The 25,826-nt window shown below is 39.4% G+C and overlaps 1 protein-coding gene across 1 annotated transcript in view; it reads left to right on the forward strand.

Moving 5' to 3' along the window:
* Positions 1 to 25,826, forward strand: part of LOC115436593 (receptor-type tyrosine-protein phosphatase F-like) — a 256,047-nt gene that overhangs the window by 221,428 nt on the left and 8,793 nt on the right. The window contains 10 exon segments of the mRNA XM_030159483.1: positions 4,921 to 5,044; positions 6,107 to 6,282; positions 12,274 to 12,393; positions 13,096 to 13,250; positions 14,439 to 14,724; positions 15,779 to 15,799; positions 15,801 to 15,911; positions 15,914 to 15,964; positions 21,445 to 21,567; positions 22,279 to 22,404. Coding sequence (XP_030015343.1) covers positions 4,921 to 5,044; positions 6,107 to 6,282; positions 12,274 to 12,393; positions 13,096 to 13,250; positions 14,439 to 14,724; positions 15,779 to 15,799; positions 15,801 to 15,911; positions 15,914 to 15,964; positions 21,445 to 21,567; positions 22,279 to 22,404 — 1,293 coding nt within the window.

The following is a 25,826-nucleotide window of genomic DNA, read 5'->3' on the forward strand; positions in this document are numbered from 1 at the left end:
CACCTCCAAGGTTAAGAGATCTCCTCTTTTTGCCTCTGACTCTAACATTTGTTTTTGAAAGTTGCTGAGTAACTTCACACTTCCCGGATAAACTGGGAGTTTATTTTTTTGACCCCTCGACCTTTCCTCAAGCATCACCGTCAGCCCAGCTTCCCCCACCGTTGTCCCATGTGGCTTGTTCACTGTTTAAAGAACATTCATTTGATAGTTTCATGTGACTGTTTTTTATGTGTTCAGAAGTGTTACCCACATAAAACAACACATTTTGCCCTTTGTTTCATAAACATGCACTGCAACATGTTTAAAACTATTTGCACTGTAATATATCAGACTATAAAGCCTTCATCCATGATATTATGATGTCCTTGAAACCTTTACAAGATTTGTGTAGCACCTTTTTTTTTACAAATTAGTGCCGTTAAAAGCGCTTCACAGACTAACAGTAAGCTGATAATAAGACAGAACAAATGTGATCCGTAATGAAATTATATGACAATTAGATTAAGTAACACTAGAATAAATGAACACAAAAATAAAAAACAATCCATGATAGAGTAGGATAAAATATAAGTAGAGTGAAATACTGGAAAGACAAAAAGACAATAATGTAAGAAATTATGATAAAGCTGCAGCATGAATGGGCTACAAAAGGGTTCAATAATGATTCTATGATATACTTTGTCAGTAAAAATAGAACAGAATTAAGTTTTACATCAAGTTCAATAAAATAAGCAAATTAAATAAGGAAAGTAGTATATATGAATCATAGTTAATCGAATGCCATACTGAAGAGGTCGGCTTTTTTTTTTAGTTTAGTGTATTTGGCGCATTTCAGTGACAACTTCATAAGCAAGTAAAGCTAAAAAAAGAAATATATAAACATTCCATGACTGAAAAAGGCATAGTAAGAAGAAAACTGCCTCATATTACCTGCTCCTTTCTTAAAATTTCCAACTACTCTCAGACCAAAACATCTAAAGTAAGTCTTACATTAACTCTGAAAGAGGGAGTCATCGCAGCAAATGACAAACTGTACATACTTGGATTTTTTTGTTTGTAAGCAAAATTGTATATTTTTTATACCATGTGGTATACAATGCTAATGCATTATTTGACAATTTACTCTGAAATTAACAGCTATCTGGGGAGGTAATTAGGCCCTGCTAAAAGTCTGCACTCAATTAAGTGCTTTCTTGTGTTGCTCAGTGCCTCTCCAACACGCCTTGCCGGCTTGTTGAGCTAGTGTAACATATCAAGCCAGAAATGTGGCTTGTCTGACTGCAGGCAACCAGCCCGGCTCCGCTCCCTCCCTTACACCAGTCATTCCAAGCCAGGGAAGACCCCCTCCATGGCCCGGCAGATGGCCGCCCGTCTCAGTGCCAGCAGAGACACTGTGGCAGAGCTCACGTCGCTTTGTCACAGTCACGTTCGCCTGCTGCTCCCATTGCGTCTTAGCCCAAGGCACTGAATTAGTCGAAGCTTCACCGCTTCCTCTCCCTGATGTTTTTAGCTGGCCTGACACTTCCTTTACCACCAACGCCAGTCTGCGTCACACTGAGCAATGAGCATGCTGGGTAATGAGCAGTATTTGTCAATCAGGCATGCTGCAGCTCCCCCCTTTACAGTCTTTTTTATCACAGGAAGCAATATCACACTGCAGTCATCATAGGTCCATCATTATATTCATCTGAAAGCATTTCCAGAGTGTCAGCGAGAATACACTGGGCACTTGCTTCTCGCCACTTTCCACCATCTCCACCTAACTTGTTTGCTAGTTGTCATTAATCTAATGTGTCTGCTGTGTTCACTGAGCTCTCAAGTGGTTATGACATGTTTGGACTGAAAATGAAATCTTTCTCTTCATACTGGGATGCACAGGCACAGAAATTGGCAGTGCTGAGCTCATCAGCAGCAATAGACCCACAGGAGTCTTAGTCCTAACAATTTGGAGCTCTGGGGAAGGATTTTCTCCATATGAGTGCATCTCTCATATCACTCCACATGTCTCATATCTTGTTAAAAAATTGCACATACATGTTTTTTCCCAGAAACAAGTCAGGGTTACACCAATCCATCAGCCAAACATCTGCATTGGCTAACAGTCACCTTTTCTGACTGGCACCAGCCTATAAGCATATGAAATGGTGTTTATTAACACTGGCTGATGTTCCTCTGTTTTTTTACTAAACTCTCCCTTTCTGGTGACATGACATGACATGACAGCTCAATAACGGGATCTGACAGCAGATGCACCTTGTTCAGCTCTGTTTCAATTGTGATGAGTCAAGTTCATCATGTTACCGAAGAGTTGTCAAAGGGTTTTGATTGAACTGCAAGTGGCTTCTGTTGACAGTGTGCTCTGATATGTGAGGAGCTATCAAGTTTATTAATGTAAAGTATGACTTATGTCTGTTAGTGGCAAGTGCACAAGCAAGAAAACGAGTTGAAAAGATAGTAACCATTTTTTTTAAAATCACCATATATGAAAACAGAAGGAATCGAATAGAATAGAATAGGTTGTGGGACGAAATTGCAGGTGGTCTCTGCCAGCGACAGTTCACTTACAACTAATAACACAATAAAATACAGACATATACAGGGTGGGGAAGCAAAATTTACAATATTTTGAGGCAGGGATTGAAAGACAGTGTATGACCAATTAGTTTATTGAAAGTCATGAGAATTTATTTGCCACAAGAAAACTGACATAATAGAAAATGTTTTTATTCTATGTGTCCTTCTTTCTCAATAACTGCCTTCACACGCTTCCTGAAACTTGCGCAAGTGTTCCTCAAATATTTGGGTGACAACTTCTCCCATTCTTCTTTAATAGTATCTTCCAGACTTTCTCGTAATAGTTTTGCTCATAGTCATTCTCTTCTTTCCATTATAAACAGTCTTTATGGACACTCCAACTATTTTTGAAATCTCCTTTGGTGTGACGAGTGCATTCAGCAAATCACACACTCTTTGACGTTTGCTTTCCTGATTACTCATATGGGCAAAAGTTTGTGAAAAGGTATGGATAATAGTGTTAGGTATGATTATGACATCAATACATGTTTGGTTTCAAAACAATTGACATAGTGCCTGCAGAGAAAAAACAACTAAATGTTCATTGTAACTTTTGCTTCCCCACCCTGTATTAAAGAAATATAAAATAGTGTACAACAGAAATATGTGCAAATTATAGATACACTGTATAACAGTTATGCTATGTTATATCTTTCAGTGAATATGACACAAAAGAACATGTCATACAATGTAGACTGTAGCTGTTGGGAAATAGGATTCACACTTCCTGATGCTTTGGCCAACAGCTGACATCAATACAGATTTTAAAATTTTTTGTTTGTTTTCATGTTTATGTCACAGTGTGTAGTGGGGTGGTCATTACTTCCATATTTTTGTGTTGAATTTGACTATTCTCCTGTGAAGATTTGGAGTTGGTCCCCTAGTGCTTTCAATGGCAACTCATTGCTCCTGCTGTGCTAATGCTAATGCTAGATGCTGTGAGTATTGGGATGGATAAAATGTGGAGATTGAATTTTCCAATGTGGATAATAAAGTGAGCTAATCTTTATACTGCCTGAACTCCCTGTCCTCTAAAATCTAGCATGATATTTGTTAGACAACTAACCACAAATAGTAAGAACTGAAGTAATGGGGAAAAAACTCAACTTTAACTGAAATACAAATAAAAAATAGAATTAACAGATTATTTGGTTCATGATGTACAAGACTCAAATGGCTCCTCACAATATGGGACCTTTGATAAACGGTAGTTTTGTAACTTAGAACTGATTGTGTGCTTTCATCCTACTTATTACAGCTTTAATAAATCACAGAACTGACAAACTAAAACTAAATCTAAATTTTACACCAGACTAAATTATTTCCTTAAAATAAAAATAAAACTTAATTTTACTGAAATAAAAAACCTGAATGATTTAATAAAAATAAAAGCTACTTACTATTCAGAGCTATGATAACTGATAATAAACTCCTAAAACACCTACACACCATAAAAACCGTCACATTATTTTTTCCATCTCCATCTTTCTAGTTCTGACATGAAATAGCCCTTTATAATTAAATTACTGATTGAGCCAGGTTAAGTGAGTGAAGGAATTTCCAAGGTGTCTCTCTGAGTCCTGGTGGATTTGTGAGGGGAAAGGTCTGAGGAATTAGTGGACAAGGTTCCGGCATGAGCTCAGGGGGGGATCGATACTGAATAACAAGAGACTCTGTGACATTATCGAGCCAAGGGATGGGAGGCCGTCACATATCTCTGCGGATCAATACGTATGCAGTCTACTGTCGTCTTAGCCTGAGAGACAAATGTCGTACAGAGAGAAGGTTTAGAAACAGTGAGACAGAGACTGAGACAAAAATAAGACAAGAAGACAAACTGCAAAGAAAAGGTTACTGCAAATAGTCCTGAGTGTGACTTCTCAGAATTCAGTAATACAATATAACTGCTCTATAGGACCTGTAGGCTTCCACTAAACCATCATGAAACACAAACACCTGCACCAAATTCTCAAATTTCAGGAAAAACCTGGATGGACTCTGTCCAAATTTTGGAAAAGTTGTGCAGTAACTAACCTGTTAATGGACATTTAGCTCTCAAGCAGAAGCTGAAAGTCACTAATATGTTTCCTTGTTTACAAAAAAACCTCTGTCTGCACAAAGTACTTCTTTTAAACTGCTCTCTGGTCGAGTGGTGTTCTGGTGCGTGACTGGTGACAGTAAACAGTAGGGATGTTTTGTCCCTTACCTATAAGCCTTGCTCTATTCTATCCATGTAACACTCCAGAGCCTCCTTTTGTGCCTGTATTTTCATTGCATTCTCTTTTTTTCTCTCTCTCTCCCTTCTGCTTTCTATTTTTTTCCCCTCTCCTGCCCTCTTTCTCACAGTCCATTGATCCAGGCCAACAGTTTACCTGGGAGAACTCCAACATGGAAGTCAACAAGCCAAAGAATCGCTATGCAAACGTCATCGCCTATGACCACTCCAGAGTGGTGCTTACTTCTGTTGATGGTAAGAGCTCATGTAACCACTTAACCCCAGAGATAAACTGAATGAGGTTGCCATTGATTGAGAACTTTTTCTACATGTACCAAGGACATTTTGTTTTGCCTCTAGCAGCTGCTTCTGAAACCTTCAGTTTAATCCTCAAACCTTCACATGACCTCGCTGCTTAGGTATAGACTAGTGAGCACCACATTTATAATGGAGTAGCAACTTAACAGCATCATAAGTAAAACAAGCAAGTAGTATGTGCATTACATACTGTTTGTGGGTAAATGTTAGAGTGTCAGCACTGGATACTTTTCCAGCATCCCATAATGCAATGTGGTAGTGACGACAATGGGCAGTGACAGAAAGCAAATGGAGCCTAGTAGCTAATATCACCTGTCACACACTGATGGCAGTTTACTGTATGTATGTAGCATCTCACAAGTCCCATTAGGCCAGTGGTTTCCGACCTTTTTTGGCTCGTGACCCCATTTTAAAATCACAAATTTCTGGCGACCCCAGACATTCCAAACTGAGACATTTTTTTCTCTTGGAGATGTCTTAGCAGGGCCAGGTGGGTAAAGAAATCTTTCCATTCTCTGTTCGGTCCGATTTTCTGATTGTAACTGTGTCCGGGCAGGTTGAAGCATAGTAACCCATCTGGTCACATGATCGGGTCAATCAAGATATGCCCTCTCAGATATTATATCCTGCATTTTATTTGAACTTGATTTTTATAGGAAAAGTGTGGTGTTTTAATTATAATGAAATATATGTTGAATCATTAAAAAAGATTTTTATTAAATTACTACAAATTTCAAGCAACCCCATTTGAATTCCAGGTGACCCCACATGGGGTCGCAGCCCCAAGGTTGAAAGACACTGCATTAGACATAGGATTGGTCATTTACAAAGCTTAAGTAACAACAACTGACAAGGAAGCTTTCTGAGCAGTATGTCCACAAAGATGCATTCTTTCAATAAGTATGTTGAGCGTGCAGATATTTTGCGATATAGTATGGGAATTTGGTCAGATTCTTGGTCCTTGGTCTGATTCAGTAGCTATCCTGTGTTATGCTCCAGCTGTTCCAGGCAGCGACTACATCAATGCCAACTACATTGACGGCTACAGGAAGCAGAATGCCTACATTGCCACCCAGGGGCCTCTGCCAGAGACACTGAGCGACTTCTGGAGGATGGTGTGGGAGCAGAGATCCAATACCATTGTCATGATGACCAGACTGGAGGAGAAGTCACGGGTAAGCAAAACATATATGCAATGCAAAGATAACCATAAAAGTCATTACAAATTCTGAAAAAATAAAACTTACACAGCAACTTTTCAATAACAAGTTTGCAAAGTTCTTTAAAGGCATAAAAACAAATCATTTCCAAAGAAATGAAGAACTAGAAACAGACAAAAAGACATTAAAAACTATTCGAATAATTGACTTCATGCCTGAACAGTTTTTCCATAACTGCCTCTCCACAGAAAAATGTGGTATTAAACCCAAAGGAAGCCAAAGAGTGTAGTTTTCTCCTGTGGATAGAAGCACCAGCAACATATATGTTAGTCATCAAAAAATATAACTTCTGTCACATTACCTTGTAGTAAAGTTTAAATCATTAGATCAATCTCTTGAAAGCCAGTACACCTCCAAACCAAACCAAAGACACAAGGTAGAGTAGTGACAGCATTTTAAATACAGGGCACATCTGAAATAAATAAACAAAATAAAAATAAAATACCCACAACGATATGTTACATGTTTCTGCAGGTATTTTATTGTCTAACATGTATGATGTGTTTAGAAATAAAAGTTTCACAGATTTGTAATCCTTGGAAAAAAAACCAAAAACACACACCTCGTCTCCACTGTCAGTACCCATCCTCACCACCAGGTGGCTTCTCTGACTGAACCACTGAGTGGAAAAACTACAGGCCATCAGAGTTGACTCTTCAGTGAGCTGAAATTGGGCCAAAAAGAAAGTTTTCTGACATGTTTGTATGTATATATTTATGTATCTTGACACTGGGGTGGTAACATTACATGAAATGAAGCCCAAAGGCATATAGACACTCCATCCTACGTTAAAGCAGGATTTGTCAGGCTGATCAAAGTCACAAGGACTTCAAAGAGTATCCTGGTTGTCTGTGGACAGTATCGCTTCACATTTGTTCCTCTTCTCCTCAGGCTCTCAGAATCTCTGGAAACTTGTGCCTGAATTCTGTCTGAATTTATTTGTGGGTTGAAGTGGTTGAACAGCTATTTACCATTTAGCTGCATTTTTTGATGATTTTTGTTTCCAATGCTAGTGCAAGAAGGCCAGTGCAGTGGTTACAGTAAAAACATGTGCATACATACCCTTAAATTAGAGATGTCAAAGAAAAATGTGTAGTTAAAATTCATTTTTTGTCATGTTGTCCATTTTTTTCATTTATTAATGAACAATTACTCACAGTTCAATGCATATTTTTGCACCTCCGTCCTCATGTTTTTCAGTGTCTCATTTGTGTTTGCATCCTTTAAATGTAGCTCTTAAAAGTCTCTGTACCATAATAAAATCTCTGAAGTTGAAGTTATGAGGATTGTCACCCAACAACATCCGCCTGCACCCTAAAAATACATTCAGGCTAATAAAAGGGGGAAAGAATGAGCACATGGGCAACTTGAGATTCAAAATCGGGATGGGTTTATTTAATTACCTTCACAAACTTATGCTCATAAATTCCTTGGAGAAAATAAATCAGTGTGGAGCCCTGCCAGTATGCGCTGCTTTATTAGTGTGTGCATACGGCGCCCTAATGAAAAGACAGTCCCCAGACTATGAACTGGAAGTAACAGGGAGTGTAATGAAAGACTTCATTTCCAAAACTCAACACACTGATTTTTTTTGGAAGAGGAAAAAAAAATCATTACCTGAAGTTAAGTTCATCTTGCAGTATCTATAGAGGGGTGGTTAAAAAAAAGGAATCATTAAGATGAGTTGAAGACTTAAATTACTTACAGTACCTCATAACCATCCATCACCTGTTTTAATTTTAATCTATTGATGCAGTAAAACGTTCAGGAGAGTTGCAGGCATTTTGGAACAAAGCTCATTCATTTGTACCTCAGAGAATATGTGTATGTCTGATTAACTGGTCTTCATTACACATTCACAGAGGCGGCATATATCTTGAATATACTCAGACACATTTTCAAAGCTGTGACAGAAAAACTTGCTCACCTTCTTTGATAGTAACAAAGTAAATATTATATATGCACGGACGCCATAATGGAACCGACTAAAGAGACTTGATGACACATCAAAAACTGGCTTCCCTCACTTTCCTCCTACGCACATTTTAAAAAGCAGTTGGCTTTGTATCATTATCAAGAGACTTATGGAGGTGCAAACCAGCTTTCCAGCCTGCTAGCACAAACGTTTTACTTCAAATATGTCATCTGAAACATTCAGTATGCATCATGAGTCAGAATCAGAATAATTTATTAATCCCAAGTGGAAGTTATCAGGTGTTGCAGTCACTCCATTCAAGTATAATAGAATGTAGCAGGAAAGGATAGTTTTTTTTATTCAAATATGGAGTTTGTATCTGCCAAGGGTGTGTGATATGACCAAAATGTCTTTATATAAGTCAGAATGTCACATATCACAATCGTGCATATTTTCATTAAATTAAATTAAATTAATAGTTTAAATAAAATGACCACATGGAAAGACCTGTTTGAATTCTATATTTGACAAATATAGATTTTTTTTTTCAATTCTTAGAACCTTTGCTCACATTTTCTATCACACATGGAACAACATATAAAATATTAAGTTAGTGTTGTTTTGAGCCTGCTGTGTGCATTGATCTGCCACAAGTATGAGTTTCTTATCTAATTCATTTTTTGGATCAACCTTGTCATTTGAGTCCATCTCCTGTTCAATTCTCTACTTAACTCTTTTCCACCAACATGGAACTGGTGCCATTGCAGTTTGTGAACCTACATTTGAGGACAACACCCATGTTAGCAAAGATAATTGTTTATTAGTTCCACACTGGAGATATGTGCAGTGTTACAGCAGTGGAATGGATAGTAATATTAAAAGCAAGGATTAATGTAATGTAAAAATATATACAAAAAAGTGTATAAAGTAGTAGTCTGCAGTCATAATTTTACATCCTGTAGAAGACTGAGAAACCAGTGGGAAAATGTGCAGTTTACTACTAATACTAATGTTACAATATTATAATCTATGAAGTCCTTTAATAACAGGATAATGTTTTGCTCAAAACTGGGAGACATGGGCGTTACTTCAGCAAAGTTCCAAGAATTCTGAACAGAATCAGAACAAGAACCAGAACTAATTTGGTGGAAAAGGCCCATCTGTTCCTTCATGCAAATTATTTGGCTACATCAATGTAGACAAGAGTGAGACACACGATGAACATGAACATTATTAATGTAAATACTAAGATTTGCATCACAGCAAAATAAACACTGCGTATTATTAGACAATATGTTATTCTGTCATCAAACATCATCATGTTATCATATCACATAGCCGTACCTCTACAGAGCAAATATGAATATGTGTAAAGGTTAATCTATTTTTTAAATTCAGGTACATATAAAATACAATTACAGTCTCTGTCATAACAGAGGATAAATATTTAAAAAGTAGATTTAATTTTTAAAAAAACTGAGCAATTATTAGAAATGTCACAGCTGTTATTTGTTATTTTTAGTCTCCTGCGTCCATACAAACTGTTTATTTGTCTATTTCTGTCTCACACATGCACACACATACACATATGGTGAATGAGTCAACCTCCCACCACCTAGCCAGACTGCTGTCTCATGCCAAACAGAGCAGGAGCTTGACAAATGTGTTGAGATCCAGCTCCGGCCTTTTCTCTGGGGCTATCATTACCGGGTAGTAGGAACCCCAAAAGGTCGGGAGTCGAAATGAGACCAGAGGTATTAGTCACTGGTGTGTGTGTGTGTGTTTGTGTATGTGTATGTGTATGTATGTATGTGTGTGTGTGTGTGTGTGCGCGCAGATCAGAGGTCTGCGTCCTCTGCTAAAGGCCAGGTGATAACATGTGAGAAGTGAGGTTCAAAGCAGCAGCAGATGACAGCAAAACCAGTTGCCGGTGTGTGTCTTTGTGTGAGTGTGATGGAGAAAATATGCTACCTAACCTCAGAGAGCACTGAGATATTCATTACATCGGTGACTGCTAATCCATATGTTTGTACTGCAAGCAGTTCCCCATCACTCAATTGAGTTTCTCCTACAAGGTCCACCTCGGCCTCTGAATGGGAGCTGTCACCAGGGGAGGTGAAATGCGGGGGGCTGAATTTTAGCGTGTTTTTTTGTCGATTTGTAGCAGCTGACTGAGACAGCCATGGTGCTTCCAAATGTCAACTCTGCACTGAAATATCAATATGATTAGCTTACCTGTGCCACATCTCTTACACTCCTCTACTCCAAATCAATAGTAGCAAGTCCTAGTCTTAGCAATTATAGCATTTGGACAGTTTCTAGACAATTGGACAGTTGGAATTTGGAGGTGAGCACAGTGGTAGCTTTCACCACTAAAACATTGTATTTACTGTATGTGTTATTATTTTATTTTTTTTATTCGCATTTTATCAACCTTGACAGCCTTAGTGGGTGGCTATGGATTGCCCACAATTCGATCCCTGGCTCAGTGTATTGACCACTGCAAGCTCTGTGTCCACTAAGGTAGACATGCATTATAGAAGTGCAGCCATCGTAATAAAGAAGTTATTAACATGAATAAAAATTATTCTTGCTTCAGATCTGGCCACTGTACAAAGAAAAGTTAACTGCTGATAAGTTCTTGATTACATTAATAAGTGCATTATATATGATTTATTAACTCTAATAAGGGACTGGTTTGTTTTTAGATCAGTAGCTGCAAAAACTGATGTGTACTGTCCACATAGTCAGTTGATTGTGAAGTTATAAAGATTCGTTAAGATTTAGCGACAAGTTTGTAGAACTCAACATGTTAAAAATACAGCTAATATTTAAACAATTATACAAGACTAATAACGTTTTATTAACTTTCATGAGAAGTTTTTAAACTGTTAACACGTTTGTTTCACAGGCTTATAAATGTCCTTTAGCATAAACAACAATATAATAATGTTAATAAGTATCTTATTATTCATTAAGAATATTTATTTCTGTTTTATCATTTATGATTGTTATTATTATTTCTCTAGAATTCTGTATTTTACTAATGAAAAATGGTTATGTTTTAGCTGCGGTTACTCAATTATTTGATTGTAACATCTTTTTAAAAATCTCAGTGAACACATTGTAGTTGGATAACACATGCCCAGGACTGAATCTGTCTTGCGAAGTCAGACTCCTGTGCGTGTCAGAAACTTTTCAAGTTTTCAAACCATATTGTCACTTTAAAAACTTCCACTTAGAGCTTGGCTGAGTTGCTGCAGGAGACGAAGCCCAGTCAGCGGGTGTTTGATGACGAAAATGTGATTCATCATTCCTAGAAACTCCAGGATGTTGTGAGCATCTATGAAAAGAATGAATGAAAAAATGGGTCTATTTTTGTTTCTAAGTGATTCAGAAACAGATTTTGCGGTGTAGTTTTGACAATAGTAAGAGAACAGAAAGCAGTTGTGGGGGGGGGGGACCCTTATGACAGCCGGTGGTGAATTTCATCTGGTGAGAAAAGGTTATGCTGACACCGGAGTGAAGAACCATTTCAAAGTCTACTTTTTAAATTGGTGCACAGAGTAATGCAGTGTCATTCACTGTCAGCGTGTGTGGTCTTTAAGCTTCATCGTCTGTGAGGTCTGTCCTGTGCACATACGCTCAACCTGCTCTCCCTTCACAACAGGGTTTAGGCACATCTCCCCCCACATTGCACCATCCACTTAACAGAAATGTGCCAAAAGCATACATGACAAAGGGCTGTAAAGCACCCAACTATTAGCTAATTGAACATGATCACAGGCTCATAAAGACAAAGTGGGCTTTTTAATGTTCTTTTGAAACCTGCTACAAATACACACATACACTGGGCCACAGTGGGAGCTCCAGGAGCTGACACCGAGTCTTGAGTTTTTAATTAGACAGTGGACAAAGGCTTTGATGTGACCCCTCTAATGTTCCTTCCTTGTTAATCAGTGTGCTCCTATGAGCTGGATGTTAGCTGTGGTTTTCTCATCACACCCTGCCCTCGTTTCTTGCTCTGCCAGGTGAAGTGTGACCAGTACTGGCCGTCACGAGGAACAGAGACCTACGGGATGATCCAGGTCACCATGCTGGACACTGTCGAGTTGGCTACGTACAGCGTCCGCACTTTCGCCCTCTACAAGGTAATGAACAGCCTTTTCATTTGGCGACACTCGTTCATCAAAGGCATATCCACCCCAGCAGCTTATTGGAGTTCTTCATTACTGAGGTCACATTTAAAGAAGTAATTTCTTATTTTCGTTATGACTGATAACCACCAGAATAGCTTTTTCTACTTTTGTAATTGGTTTTTAACATCCAAGATTTGTCTCTTGTTCTGTCAGAGGCAGTAAAAGATTTCCCTCTTTCACTTTGATTCATTCAGTTCTGTGATGATGTAAAAAATGTTTCTCCTCTTTCCGTTCTTTTGCCATTAGTTTCCTTTAATTTCTTACATTATTATAATACCTCATTAAATGCCAGTGTTCAGTTTGAAGAGTTCCTTGGTTTCAATCAGGAATGATGGCTGTGCCAAGGAACTGTCTGAATGAAACTTCAGAATTATAGACATATCTGCACCTTGCAGAATGATCAGAACCATGAAAAAAGAGCACATTATGAGCTGCTATCAAAGTTATGAGTCAACTTGAGACCTTCACTTAAGATTTCAACTTTTCTGATAATTAAACATAATCCTTTTTGGGAGAATTTCAGTTCTTTCTTCAAACTGAAGAACATAACCTTTACGTTTCTGCCACAGCTGTGTCACAACTTTTGCTTGAAAACTGCCCAGTTCCACGTTAACCTGTGGATTGTTGTCACTCTCTGCTGTGACTCTAATACAGAATGGCTCCAGTGAAAAGAGAGAGGTGCGTCAGTTCCAGTTCATGGCCTGGCCAGATCATGGTGTGCCAGAGTACCCCACGCCCATTCTGGCCTTCCTAAGGCGGGTAAAGGCCTGCAACCCTCCAGATGCTGGGCCCATGGTGGTTCACTGCAGGTGGGTGAAGGAGGGAATGAGCTCAGACACATTTCCGTTCTTTTTTCTTTCAGTAATTTTTCTCTACAATGACTAGAATTGTGTTTTATAGGATGTTATTTTACTGTTGAAAAATATTTGCTAGTTTCTGTGCATAAGCTGCAAATATACAACATGGATTTCCTCCCTGTGGGTGAAAAGAAATTAATAAGAACAGGTACCCTTCTCTTTTCATGTCAAAGAACTTTTAGAATCTACATAGAGTGTAAAAGACCCGACCTACATCGGAGATGTGAAAATTCTGATGTTCATGTACTTACACATATAGGCTTTACTTTCATAACCCTTAAACCTCCATTGACATTTCAGAGTATCTTCACAGCAACAGTTTTCAGTATTCATTAACTGTGTCTTTGGAGGAATAATGCCATTTTCATAATAAACATGCATTAGTAGCATTAGTGACAAAGGTTCATCTGGAAAAAAATGATGAATGTGATCGAAGAGTTGTTTTGACAGATAAAAAAACGTTACTGAAAATGTAAAAAGTTGCAGATTACACAGTTACTGTGTTGAAAAAGAGATAATGTAAGATTTTGAGTTAATTCATCATGATCATGTAACTCATTCCAGTTGATTCTTTTTTGATTACTTTCACGAGAGAGGGGTAAAGCTGAAAAGTCCTAAAAGCATATAACAAGCTAACCTAACAAACACAACAAAGCAGCAGTAATGTTACACTCCTCTAAGCTATTATTACATTTCCAGCTGAACGATGTTCATGTCTACATTATGTCCACATGCCCTGGTCTGTTCTCTATATACATCAAGTTTTAACCTGAAATAATGTATTTGGATGTAAACCTTTTGTATAGTCCAATGTTTTGAGTAGAAACTATAATTTAATTATCATGATGAGAACACTTAATAAATTCCAGTTACATGTATTGTGTTTTTATTATATAACACTGTTACATGTAATTAGTTACTCCCCAACACTGCATGCAAAACACAAAGGGGGATGATAATAAGGGCTTGGCCTTTTTAGTTCATCACTGTTCCCTCTGCTTTGGTTCAGTCTCTATAGGTTTTCAGTTGTTTTCATCTGCGGTACTGTTATATAAACAGATGTAAGATGAGTATCTGTGCAAACAGGCAATAAACCACGTGTTAAATTATTAACCTCCCCTCTGAATCCCTCTTCATTAGTGCGGGCGTGGGCAGGACCGGCTGTTTTATTGTCATCGATGCCATGCTGGAGCGCATGAAGCATGAGAAGTCTGTGGACATATATGGACACGTGACGTGCATGCGCGCCCAGAGGAACTACATGGTCCAAACCGAGGACCAGTACATCTTCATCCACGAAGCCCTGCTGGAGGCCGCCACCTGTGGAAACACCGAGGTGCCAGCACGTAACCTGTACGCCCATATCCAGAAACTCACCCAGCCCCCGACCGGTGAAACGGTCACAGCCATGGAGCTGGAGTTCAAGGTGACTGATTCACATGCACGCACAAAAGCAGCAAGGGGCCTTTTGAAGTTATGCACACAGGATGAATTCCAGGCCTGTAAATGACTTCAGCACAAAAACAATTTCACTGTTGTCTGTGGTTGTTGATTCACTGTGATCTCCATGTACATGCTGTTTATTGTTCACTGATGTTAAAAACACAACAGATTCTCTGTCCAGGGGGCTGCTTCTGTGCCAAATAGTTATCACCAAGAGGTTCAAGCATAATTAATTCACCAAATAAGTCAGTGTACTGGAATATTTCTAGTAGTCATTGGGATTACAATATTCCCACAGTTAGTGCAGTAGTGTTCAAATAAATGAAAAACAAACAGGAGAAATGTATATAAAAACACACCCACACAAAATGACTGACACTCTTATATACACACAGCTGGTGTTCAAGGTGACTCACAGTCACACACACACCTTCTGTCAATAGCCATCGACTGTGATGTTATTACACACTTTCCTCCCAGCGAGACTCTGCCATTAGCCCTCTTATGACCATGATCCATTCTGTTTGAAGTGATAATAGCGTCTACGTTCCTGCCAACGACAGAGAACGAAAGAGTGAGAATGATTGTGGCGTATGTGGGGGCCAGAGCCTCAAGCCCACACATTCTGGACCACAGCACACACACAAATTCTCCAGGAGTATTCAGGACTGTCCGTATTACACACTGGTGTGCTGTCCATCTGTGCACTGCTCACTGCCAGTATGAAGCTTGTCACGCCTTCAGTCCTCCAAGCAAACTCTAAGGGCCTCTATGGACCCTAAGGAGCCTAGACCACCAAACATACCCACCAGCATCACACCTACCAGCAGCTAGCCCTCTCTAGTTCCCTCTGATGCCTGCTCTCCTGTTCAGTTCTGATTTAGCCTGACAGGAAACCTTATATCTCAATTCAGACTTGGCAGGGAATCGTCCCAGACTTCCTTGTTTGTTTACTCTGGGTCACAGGTCATAATTCTCTCTCCATTTTTTTTTTTTTCCTCTCCATCTCTTCCTCTTTCCACCTTCTATTAACACAGAGACTGGCCAACTCCAAAGCCCCACACATCACGCTTCATCAGCGCCAACCTACCCTGCAACAAGTTCAAGAATCGCCTGGTCAACATTATGCCCTTTTGAGGTCCCACCCGTGTCTGCCTGCAAGCCACTCCGTTGGTGTCGAGGGCTCCGACTACATCAACGCCAGCTGCATCGATGGCTACAGGGTAAATGAGAATCTGCATCACAACAGAGGGTTAGAAGGATGAGAATGATGCTTTGTGGGATTGTTTGGGAAGTTTTTTTTCAGTTCAGAATGGGAACATCATATTGTAAAATGTTTTATAAAGAAGCATTAACTCTAGTGTATAGGGTCCCATACAAAACCACATTTAATAGATTGAATCACACTGAATCTGGGCCAGTTTGATTTGTCTTATTGTATTATCTGAATCTGAGACCATAAAATTTCGATTCCAACACCAGTCGATGGGGATGGGACCTTTCTGTGTAGAGTTTGCATGTTCTCCCTGTGTCTGTGTGGGTTCTCTCCGGGTACTCCGGCTTCCTCCCACCATCCAAAGACATGCACTGATTGGTTAATCAGTTAATCGAAATTGCCCATAGGTGTGAATGTGAGAGTGATTGCCTCTATATGTCAGCCCTGTGATGAACTGGCAACATGTCCAGGGTGTACCCCGCCTTCACCCATAAGTAGCTGGGATAGGCTCCAACGACCCCCGTGACCCTAGTGCAGATAAGCGGGTTCAGAAAATGAATGAATGAGACCATAAAATCTGCATCTTCAAAAAGTAAGACCTCAAATGGCAAAATATGTGCAAATGAAAACTGTAAATAAGCAATTTATTTAAAAAAAAAAACAAAAAAAAAAACTCCTCAGTAGAATCAAAATTATATTTAAATTGGGAAAAAAATTGGTTCGGTTAGGGTTAGTACAAAGCCAAACATAAAAATAATAATCAATAACGCAAACTACACAGCCTGGTCAGAATTAATCAAACACATCCATGAGTGGACTAATGTCATGTCTCCTCTGATCCACCACTATTGTTCTGTATTCTCATCTCCTATGTCAGACTGTGCTTGTCTTCTACAGTTTTTATACTTTTTTGCCACCATGAGTATAAAATACATCTTAAAGTCCCTTAATTTTGATCTTAAAAAGGTCTTAATCCCAACATGTTACTTATAGAAACCCCGATTATACAAACTCTGCATACACAGCACACATGTTCCCTAAATATAGGACAGAAATCAGTCCAGTCCAAGCAGTAAAATGTTCCTGACATTAGACTTACGGAAGACTAAAGGCAAAATCACCTTTAATAACCATAATAAGTGGCAGCATTAATGACTCATACACTTCAGTCAGACTTGGACCGAGGAGGATTTGCCACCACATAGTAAATATAACTTAACTCGAATAAATATCAACATTTCTATTTTCTCCCCATCTTCTAAAATCGGAGCGTTAAAAAGGGCGAGTTGATGTGGAAATTGGAAACCTTATATTCACTGTGTCATGTCAGTCATATCAAGTCATATTTTCTTATGGCTGCAGTTAATGTGACAGGTCTGCAGTTGTTGTCAGGCATCAGAGATTGTTAAGTGTGAAATATATGGTTGGCATTCAAAACAGGGATAAAACACAGGGGAGGCGACTGAGATGAGGCGGCGGTGGGTAGCATCCAGTCATAAGAGTTACTCAGTTACTTTGATATCGGAGCTTCTGCTTGTCCTTGTGTGCTCTGAGAGAGTCCAAATTGCTTCCTAGAGGGAGGAAGATGAAAGGCAGCTTTCTGTTTTACTGTATATCTGTACAATGTGAGAGTGCAGCAGAGACACAGCGCTGGCTCTGCTGTGCTTCTAATGTACAGCAGAGGCAGGGTGTGAAATACCCTTCAGTCTAGAAGGGGTTGTGTATTAGTCCATGGGAGAGACAACACCACACCCCCGCCTCCTACTTCCACCTCCACCTCTACCACTCCCTCTCCATCCTCTTTTCTCCTACTAGTAATGAGAAGGTGCTCCACAGAGGCAGACCCTCCATTGTTGCTGTTTAAATAGCATAATTGCAGCAAGAGAGATTGTAATGAAGTGTTTTCCAAACCTCTCCCTCCTCCCTTTCTGCTTTTCCCCTTCCCCTTTCTCACATTTTCTTCTCATTTCCTTTGATTTTTTTTTTTTTCAGCCTTGCTATGCTCCTCTCTCTCTGCCTCTCCCTCATCTCCTTCTGCTATCTCGTCTCTTTTCTCACTCACCATCTTAATTTTCCATCTGAACATCACGGCCAAGGCAGACGTATCCGGGTGGGGACCTGTTGTGTGCACCAGCGGCACTGTGTAATTAAGCTGCTTTTAAAGCCCAGGCATAAATAAAAACTAAACAGGGGCCTCCAGTGCCCTTCACCCCAGCGCCTTCAAGAAAGCCATATATGCTAAGCTAATGAGAGGCGAACCATTGATTCAGCTATGCTATCAGGGCGCAGGCCCTGGATATGCTCCGATGCAGGCTGGAGTTTTAGCATTGTAATGAGGTTGAAATGAAACACTGTGTCCTCAAGCACTGCAGTCATGTGGGATGATGCAGAGAGTGCTTTGTGCTGTTTGGCAGCGTGCTCATCGGGACACTGTGTGCACAGAAGTCACTATTGTGTGATATGGGTAGGACTGTTTTTGTTTTGGCTAGGGCCTTTTTTATGGGGAGGTTAGAGGGGTCCACCCTATCCATTTAAAATGTTACATCCAGCCCCCGCTAAGCTCTGCTTCACATTCAGTTTGTTCCCTTTTCCTCCTCTGTTCCAACACTTCATATCCAGAAGTTCACAACATCCTCTCCTCCTCTTCTCCTCCTTCACCTCTCTCCTCTTCTCCTCTCCTCCTCTCCTCCCTCACCTCTCTCCTCGTCTTTTCTTCTTCTCTCCTCTCCTCCTCTTCTCCTCTCCTCTACTCCTCCTCTCTTCTCTTCTCTTCTCTTCTCTTCTCTTCTCTTCTCTTCTCTTCTCCTCCTCTCCTCACCTCCTCTCCTTTTCTCTTCTCCTCCTTTCCTCTCATCTTCTTCTCTCCTCCTTCACCTCTCTCTTCTCCTCTCCTCCCTCACCTCTCTCCTCCTCTTTTCTTCTTCTCCTTTTCTTCTCTCTTCTCTGTCCTCTACTCCTCCTCTCTTCTCTTCTCCCCCTCTTCTTCTCTCCTCCTCCCCTCCTCTCCTTTTCTCTTCTCCTCTCCTCCTCCTCTCCTCTCATCTTCTCCTCTCCTCCCTCACCCCCTCTCCTCCATCTCCCTCCCTAACTCTCTCCTCCTCTTTTCTTCTTCTCCTCTTCTCCTCTCTTCTCCTGTCCTCTACTCCTCCTCTCTTCTCTTCTCCTCCTCTTCTCCTCTCCTCTCCTCCCTCTCCTTTCTGCATCTTCTGTCTACTTAATTTATCTCCTCTCATTGCTTTGCATTTCTGTCTTTCTTTTTCATGTTTCTAATTTAATTCTTTACTCTGTTTCCTCCTCCTCCTCTTCCTCCTCTTATGCCATCTCTTCTCCTTCACCAATCGTTGTTTCTTTACTTGGCAAGTGAGTGCCCTGAGCCATATTCCTAAGCTCCCAGTTCCACATTAGTGCCGTCGCCTGCAGCTCCTTCATTAGTGGCTCAGGCCCGTGGTTCAGTGGTGCATGTCCTGAAATTGCGTGGCTGAATAGACATGCGACAGCGCTGCAATACGAACATGCTCACGACCTTGATGTGTACTTGCATGCCGCTGAAGACAGTGAGGGAGGGGCCAATCAAGTCCCTGTGTGCTGGATTCTTCAAACTGGCGTCTGTTGGCTCATTGGTTGGTGTCTTGCTATGCCACTGCTGTTGGACAGAGGAACGGATGAGTCTGCCCAAAGTCACGTAGGACACCAGCACAGCTCTGGCACGTCAGTGGATGAGCTCATCTTTAGTTTGTGATCGCAGTGAGCACTTCCCACTCTGCGTTGTGATAGAAACGGAGTAAAGAAATGGAAATTCAATCTACACAGGCTTCAATGACTCCATCGACAAGGATATTAACATGTATAGGAAATAGTGGTGTTGGTCATTTTCAGTGCATATATGAACAGAAGGTTTTATAATCCACAAAATGCAGCTGCAAGGAGGTTTCAGTGGTGTCTGATGTCCTTTACTGCAAGTTATACTTTAGTGTAACAGTTCAAGTCACATTAAATGCAAGTAAAGTGTCACCTGATTTTATATTGATTATTACCTTCAGTAATAATCTGCCATATTTGTTACACACAGACTGAATTTAATGTATAGTAGTATTATTGTGGAATAAATTATATTTTTGGTGGGGTTTACAAAATAAGATTTGCAAATTTCTTCGTATGAAAAATATGTATGTCAATGACCTTACATTAATTAACTACGTTAAGGCAGAACAAGATGTAACTCTATCATAATTTGTCCATGCGCCTCTTGATGTCAAGTAGGGTTGATTACTGAATCCACAAAAACACAGTAAATCGCTTCAGTTAAGTATTGAGATGCAGCTGCTAGATGTGCAAAAAAGTGCACCCCTTGTATTTTCTAGTCAACCCTTGCAATGTCTAAGAATTTTCTGGCTGGTAATTGCCCAGATTGATTCAGTTCCAAACATAGTTATAAAATCGATTTTATTTTCAGTGTAATTAATTTGAGTCAGTTAGGGAGATAGCAGGACCGATTTTCAGTTTCCAGTGAAGAGAATGATCAAATAATAACATTCAAACATAGCTTATTTTTTTTATAAATTTTAATGTCTGAATTGACCCCAAAGCACTTGAATAAAACACATTCTTCAACCCCCATACAGTGTCCAGGTTATTAATTATAATAAAATGGTAGCAGATGATATAAAATGTAGGTGGTGGTAGATGATTAAGGACATGTACTCCATTTTGTCAAGTTACAGTGTTCGTTGTATCAGACCAGGTCAGTCCTTTTGTTCTCCACTTGTGTATCATTGAAATCCTTCTCCACTTTCTGCTTTGTCATTTGTCCTGTGTTATTAAGGCAGGGGTGTCAAACATACGGCCCAGGGCCAAAACCCGGCCGCCAAAGTGGCCAATCAGGCCATGGGATGAATTGTGAAATGCATAAATTACACTGAAGATATTAACAAACAATCATTTTAGTGTTAGAGGCCATATAAATATATGGTACTTTGGTCTCAAGTGGGTCGGACAGCACTATCATAATAACCTATAAATAATGAATCCAAATATTTCCAGTTTGCTTTAGTTTGAAAAAGTGAAATTACATGAAAGTCTAAATTTACAAACTAGCCTTTCAAAATAATGTGAAGAGGTATAAGCAAATAGAACAACCTGAAATGTCTTAAGAAAATAAGTGCCATTTTAACAATTTTCTGCCTGATACTAAATGTTTTGTGTCTTTGTAGATTCGCTGTCATTTGTAAGTTGTCCATGTGTAAATGATAAGTAGTATAATATTGTTGAACTTGCACTTATTTTTTAAAGGATAGTGTGTAGATGTAAACATTTTCATAATATAATTTAACTTTTTTTACTGTTATTATTTCACTGATCCAACCCACTTCAGATCATATTGTTGTGAATGTGGCCCCTGAACTAAAATGAGTTTGATGAATTTAAAGCATCACGAAGTTATTATTCTGTGTAATATTAAGTCGTCTTTGTGATTGTGTGTTCAGACAGCAGAAGGCTTACCTGGCCACACAGGGCCCCTTGTCTGAGACCACAGAGGACTTCTGGAGGATGCTGTGGGAGCACAACTCCACCATCGTCGTTATGCTCACCAAGCTACGAGAGATGGGCCGGGTAAGACGCAGACGCACTGAACCGAACAGCCTCTCCCTTAAAAAGATGTTCTAAGTTAACCCGAGTTCATTCCAACCTCTGCATCACACTGCTCAAATATTAATCCTTCCAGCTCTGAAAAGGAACTCATCGAAAGCAACGTATTTATCACTGGATTGAAAGTACCGTGCTGCTGTAAGGGACCCATCAGTCATAGTTTGCATTCCAACCATTCTCATAAATGCTGCGTGATACGATATCGTCACAGTCTATGCAAAAAATGATTTGGTTTGGTTTGAAACTGAGATTTTCACATCTAGATTTAAGCTTTTATAGATGCCTTATAGTCTCCTCTGCTGAATGTCTAAAAATGTGATCACAGAACAAAATCAGGCAGAGAATCTTGAAAATCTAAAAATGTACTTTTGAAAGAAATAACTTTTCATCTTTTTGTGATTGTGACTGAACTCACCTGTATCATATTCTGTTCTAACCTTCTCAGTCCGTATTAAAGCCCATGAAATACTCTAATCATATTATCACTGTAGTTAAGGGCAAATTGTGTAAATATTTAGCCACCAAAGATGAATCAGACAGGGGTTTCATTCCTTTAGCCTATTAATATCCTGTACTTAAATGCCACAAAGTCTCCTTATTTCCTTAGGGTTTGAGAAAAGCGCTTTAAAATCCTGCAGCTGCTCTGACTGCTTTTTATCTCCCTCTTCTTTGTAGGAGAAGTGCCATCAGTACTGGCCGGCCGAGCGTTCAGCCAGGTACCAGTACTTTGTGGTGGATCCGATGGCTGAGTACAACATGCCCCAGTACATCCTCAGAGAGTTCAAAGTCACAGATGCCAGGGTATGTTGGTTTCACCTGGTCTGCTTCCTGTGGGTGTGAATGTGTGTGTGTCTGTCTGTGCGGCTTCAGTTTTAGGGCCGAGGATTGAAATATCAGCACCCGACTCAAATCCTCCCTTATTTAAGTTTCACACAAACGGCTGCTCTAAGTGTTAAAAATTACAGCGACAGTGATTTCAAGGTAGAGACGATCAGAACAAGCGGCGTGTTATTTCCCCTGACAGGCTGACATCAAGTGAATGCACCATCGAAACATGTGTACCCTGATTTAGGACCGGCGACGCTTCGCTCTAAGTATGGATCGTGCACGCTTTGGTTGTCGTGTGTATTCGAGATCACTGTGAAAAAACATAAAAAGCACTGCCTCCGATCCCCAAGGGCCAGTGCTGGAACTCCCTGTGATGCAGGGCTTTCAATGGGCTATAAATATACTGAGCTGTCATCAGAAGGCACCGCAACACTCTAATCCACATCCACTCCCCCAGTCATATATACATCTGTACTGTACGTATGTGCACTGAATGACAGAAACAGGCGCAAAACCTTCTCAAATGTAAACACAAATAATTTTTTCAAACCACATCACAGCTGGCACGTTCGAGTCCACACCGCAGAAATGAAAAGGGGATAAATAATGTCTCATATTAAACCCGCAGTGTGTGTTTCCTGCTGCTGCGTCTCTCATCAAAACAACAACAGAGAATATTTGCTCCGCCACCCCTGTTGTTTCCTTTCACAATAAAAGCCCTAAACTAATACTCCGCATCACTGAGCGCAGACACTCGATAAGAGGTAATTCACATCAAGTTTAATGTCATATAGTCGTGTTATACGTTTTGATTTAATGGAATATTTGCAAGTAACATTAAACTACACTGTTAGCGAAGGTTAATTTTGCTCAACTGGAAACATAAAAACCCTCCAGCACATCTAGCTTTACTCAATGATGTTATGGGGCACTTGCAGCTAGAAAAAAATACAGGGACAATAAAGGACAAAGTAGGCATATTTTATTCAACATGGCAACCGTTCATTGACTATTATATTAAAAATGACCCATTATAAATAGGTTTAAAAAAGAAAAAAAAAAAAAAAAGACATCTTTGGTGTGTGTGTGTGTGTTTTCTCTCTGTTGTTACTTTTTTTAGTCTTGTTTGGTTTGGTTTGGTGCATATGATATGTGTCTATTTATTTATTCACATCTTCCTTTTCCCCTTTTGGGAACTTATAGTATATACTGTACATATGCATCTCATTGTACCTTGTTTGAAATGTACTTGTGCTTGAAAAACCCAATAAAAAAAGTACACTGTTAGCTAGCAGGAGATATAATGAAACAGACCAATTCACTGAGAAAAAATATTAATTGAACTTGGGAAATATTTGATATGATGTACACAACTTAATAAAATCCATAACACAGGCCTAGTAGATTTTACATATTTTAATGTGGAAATGATTTAAACTGTGCATTAGGCAAGTGTGAAGGGCAGGTCTCTGAAACAGTATAATGAAAACAATGTCCAAAATTAAGCAAGTTCTGTAACATTATGAACTACAAGCACTCGGAGAGCGCAGACCTCCGCCAAGGAGGATCAGTGGGCCCCCCCACCCCCGATCACCACCAAAATTTAATCATTTCTTCCTTATCCCATTTCCAACAAACCCTGAAAATTTCATCCAAATCTGTCCATAACTTTTTGAGTTATGTTGCACACTAACGGACAGACAGACAAACAAACAAACAAACAAACAGACAAACAAACAAACAAATCCTGGCAAAAACATAACCTCCTTGGCGGAGGTAATTAACTAGCATGTTGAGTCGTATTAATACTGATATCTAGGGACTGAAGTTAGTAAATGTGTCGTTTCCCATCATGCAGTGTGGTATTGCGCTTCCGGTAAAAAGCATTAAAAGTCATTAAACAGATTTTGTGAAAATGAAGGCCTTAAATGGTATTAAGAAGCATTAAATTTGATATCCAGAGGCATTAAAAAATTAAATACACTTGATGGGAAAAAAAGCATTGGTATTCACAATTTATTTTCATTAAATAAATGTTTAATAATTTTGATTGGAAGTATAGTGTGATGATTGACAGGCAGAACCCTTTAACTGGCTATTGTTTATGGCTGATACACAAAGTCGCAACACCGGATGCTTGGAATGCAATGCGCTGTGAGCATGCTCATGCTATAGCGAAAGAACGGAGGGAATATTAGCAAGTGTCGGAAAAAGGGGAAAATGCTAGTTTCAGTAGAAGTGATTGGAGGAGGAACTATTCAGAACCTGGTTAAAGCCTGTCAAAAGTAAACCCTCATATTTATTGATTGATTGATTGATTAGGGATTACTTTAATATATACGTATATTAAAAATCATTAAATTAGGTTAGCTGATACCTGCAGAAACCCTGTAGCAACATGATTGTAAGGCTATTTTATTCCAAAATGACTAATATCTCCCAAAATATTGGTCCTATCAGCTTACTGAGATATTTAATGTGGAGCTGCGACTATTCCTCAACTGTAGGTACTCAATTAGCCAGTTGAAAACATCTCAATTTCTCAGAACTGTGCAGATGCGCGCGCGCACACACACACACACACAGATGCTCTGAGACCTTCCAGTATTATGGTATAGATGTTGTTAAATTGAGAGTTTTGTAAGTTCAGATTCAGATATTTTTTATTCATGCACAGAGAAAGAAAAAAATATTATGCATGAGCAGTTTACAATAGATGTACAAATTCTGTCACAACGTTCCAGTTTCTCTACTGGGATATTATGCAAACCATAAACCATCGGCCCCCTGTAAGACGATTTCCGTTCTGCTGTGTGAACATTGTCTTAGTTTATTTAGGCCAATGAGCTGCCATGTCAGATTCAACACAGAATCTGAGAAAACTGTAAATGACACAAACATGATTAATCAGACCAACAGACTATAACATGCAGAGGGTTAAAATTACAGCAATCGAATCACAATGACACCTGTAGCTGGATTTGTCTTTTTTTTACCTGAAAGAAAATCCAAAATAATAAAAGTGGTGATTTTTGCCAGTTTTCCTGAATCGCTTGTGACATCAAATAACAATTTATTGGTTTGCTTTAGCTTGTTTACTGCTTAAATCTAGTGGAGAATTTGCTGATATATCTTATCAAGACAACAGCAGATGCATTTTCTTCAAATTAAATTACTCTTCTAGTGAAAAACAGCATTGATAAAATTCCTTTCTGTTCTGATTCGACAGGATGTTATATCCTTTTTGTGGTGTTAGTAGTAGCTGAGTGTTTGTACATCCAGGTCCTCCACTCAGAGCCTGCTGCTGTTTTTTTTTGCGTAGCTGCTCATTAGTTGTTTCTTATTGCGTCCCAGGTGTAAATCTGATAATTAGACGTCTGTGGTGAGAAGCAGCG

The sequence above is a fragment of the Sphaeramia orbicularis genome, chromosome 17, assembly GCF_902148855.1.
Source record: "Sphaeramia orbicularis chromosome 17, fSphaOr1.1, whole genome shotgun sequence".
Classification (NCBI taxonomy): Eukaryota; Metazoa; Chordata; class Actinopteri; order Kurtiformes; family Apogonidae; genus Sphaeramia; species Sphaeramia orbicularis.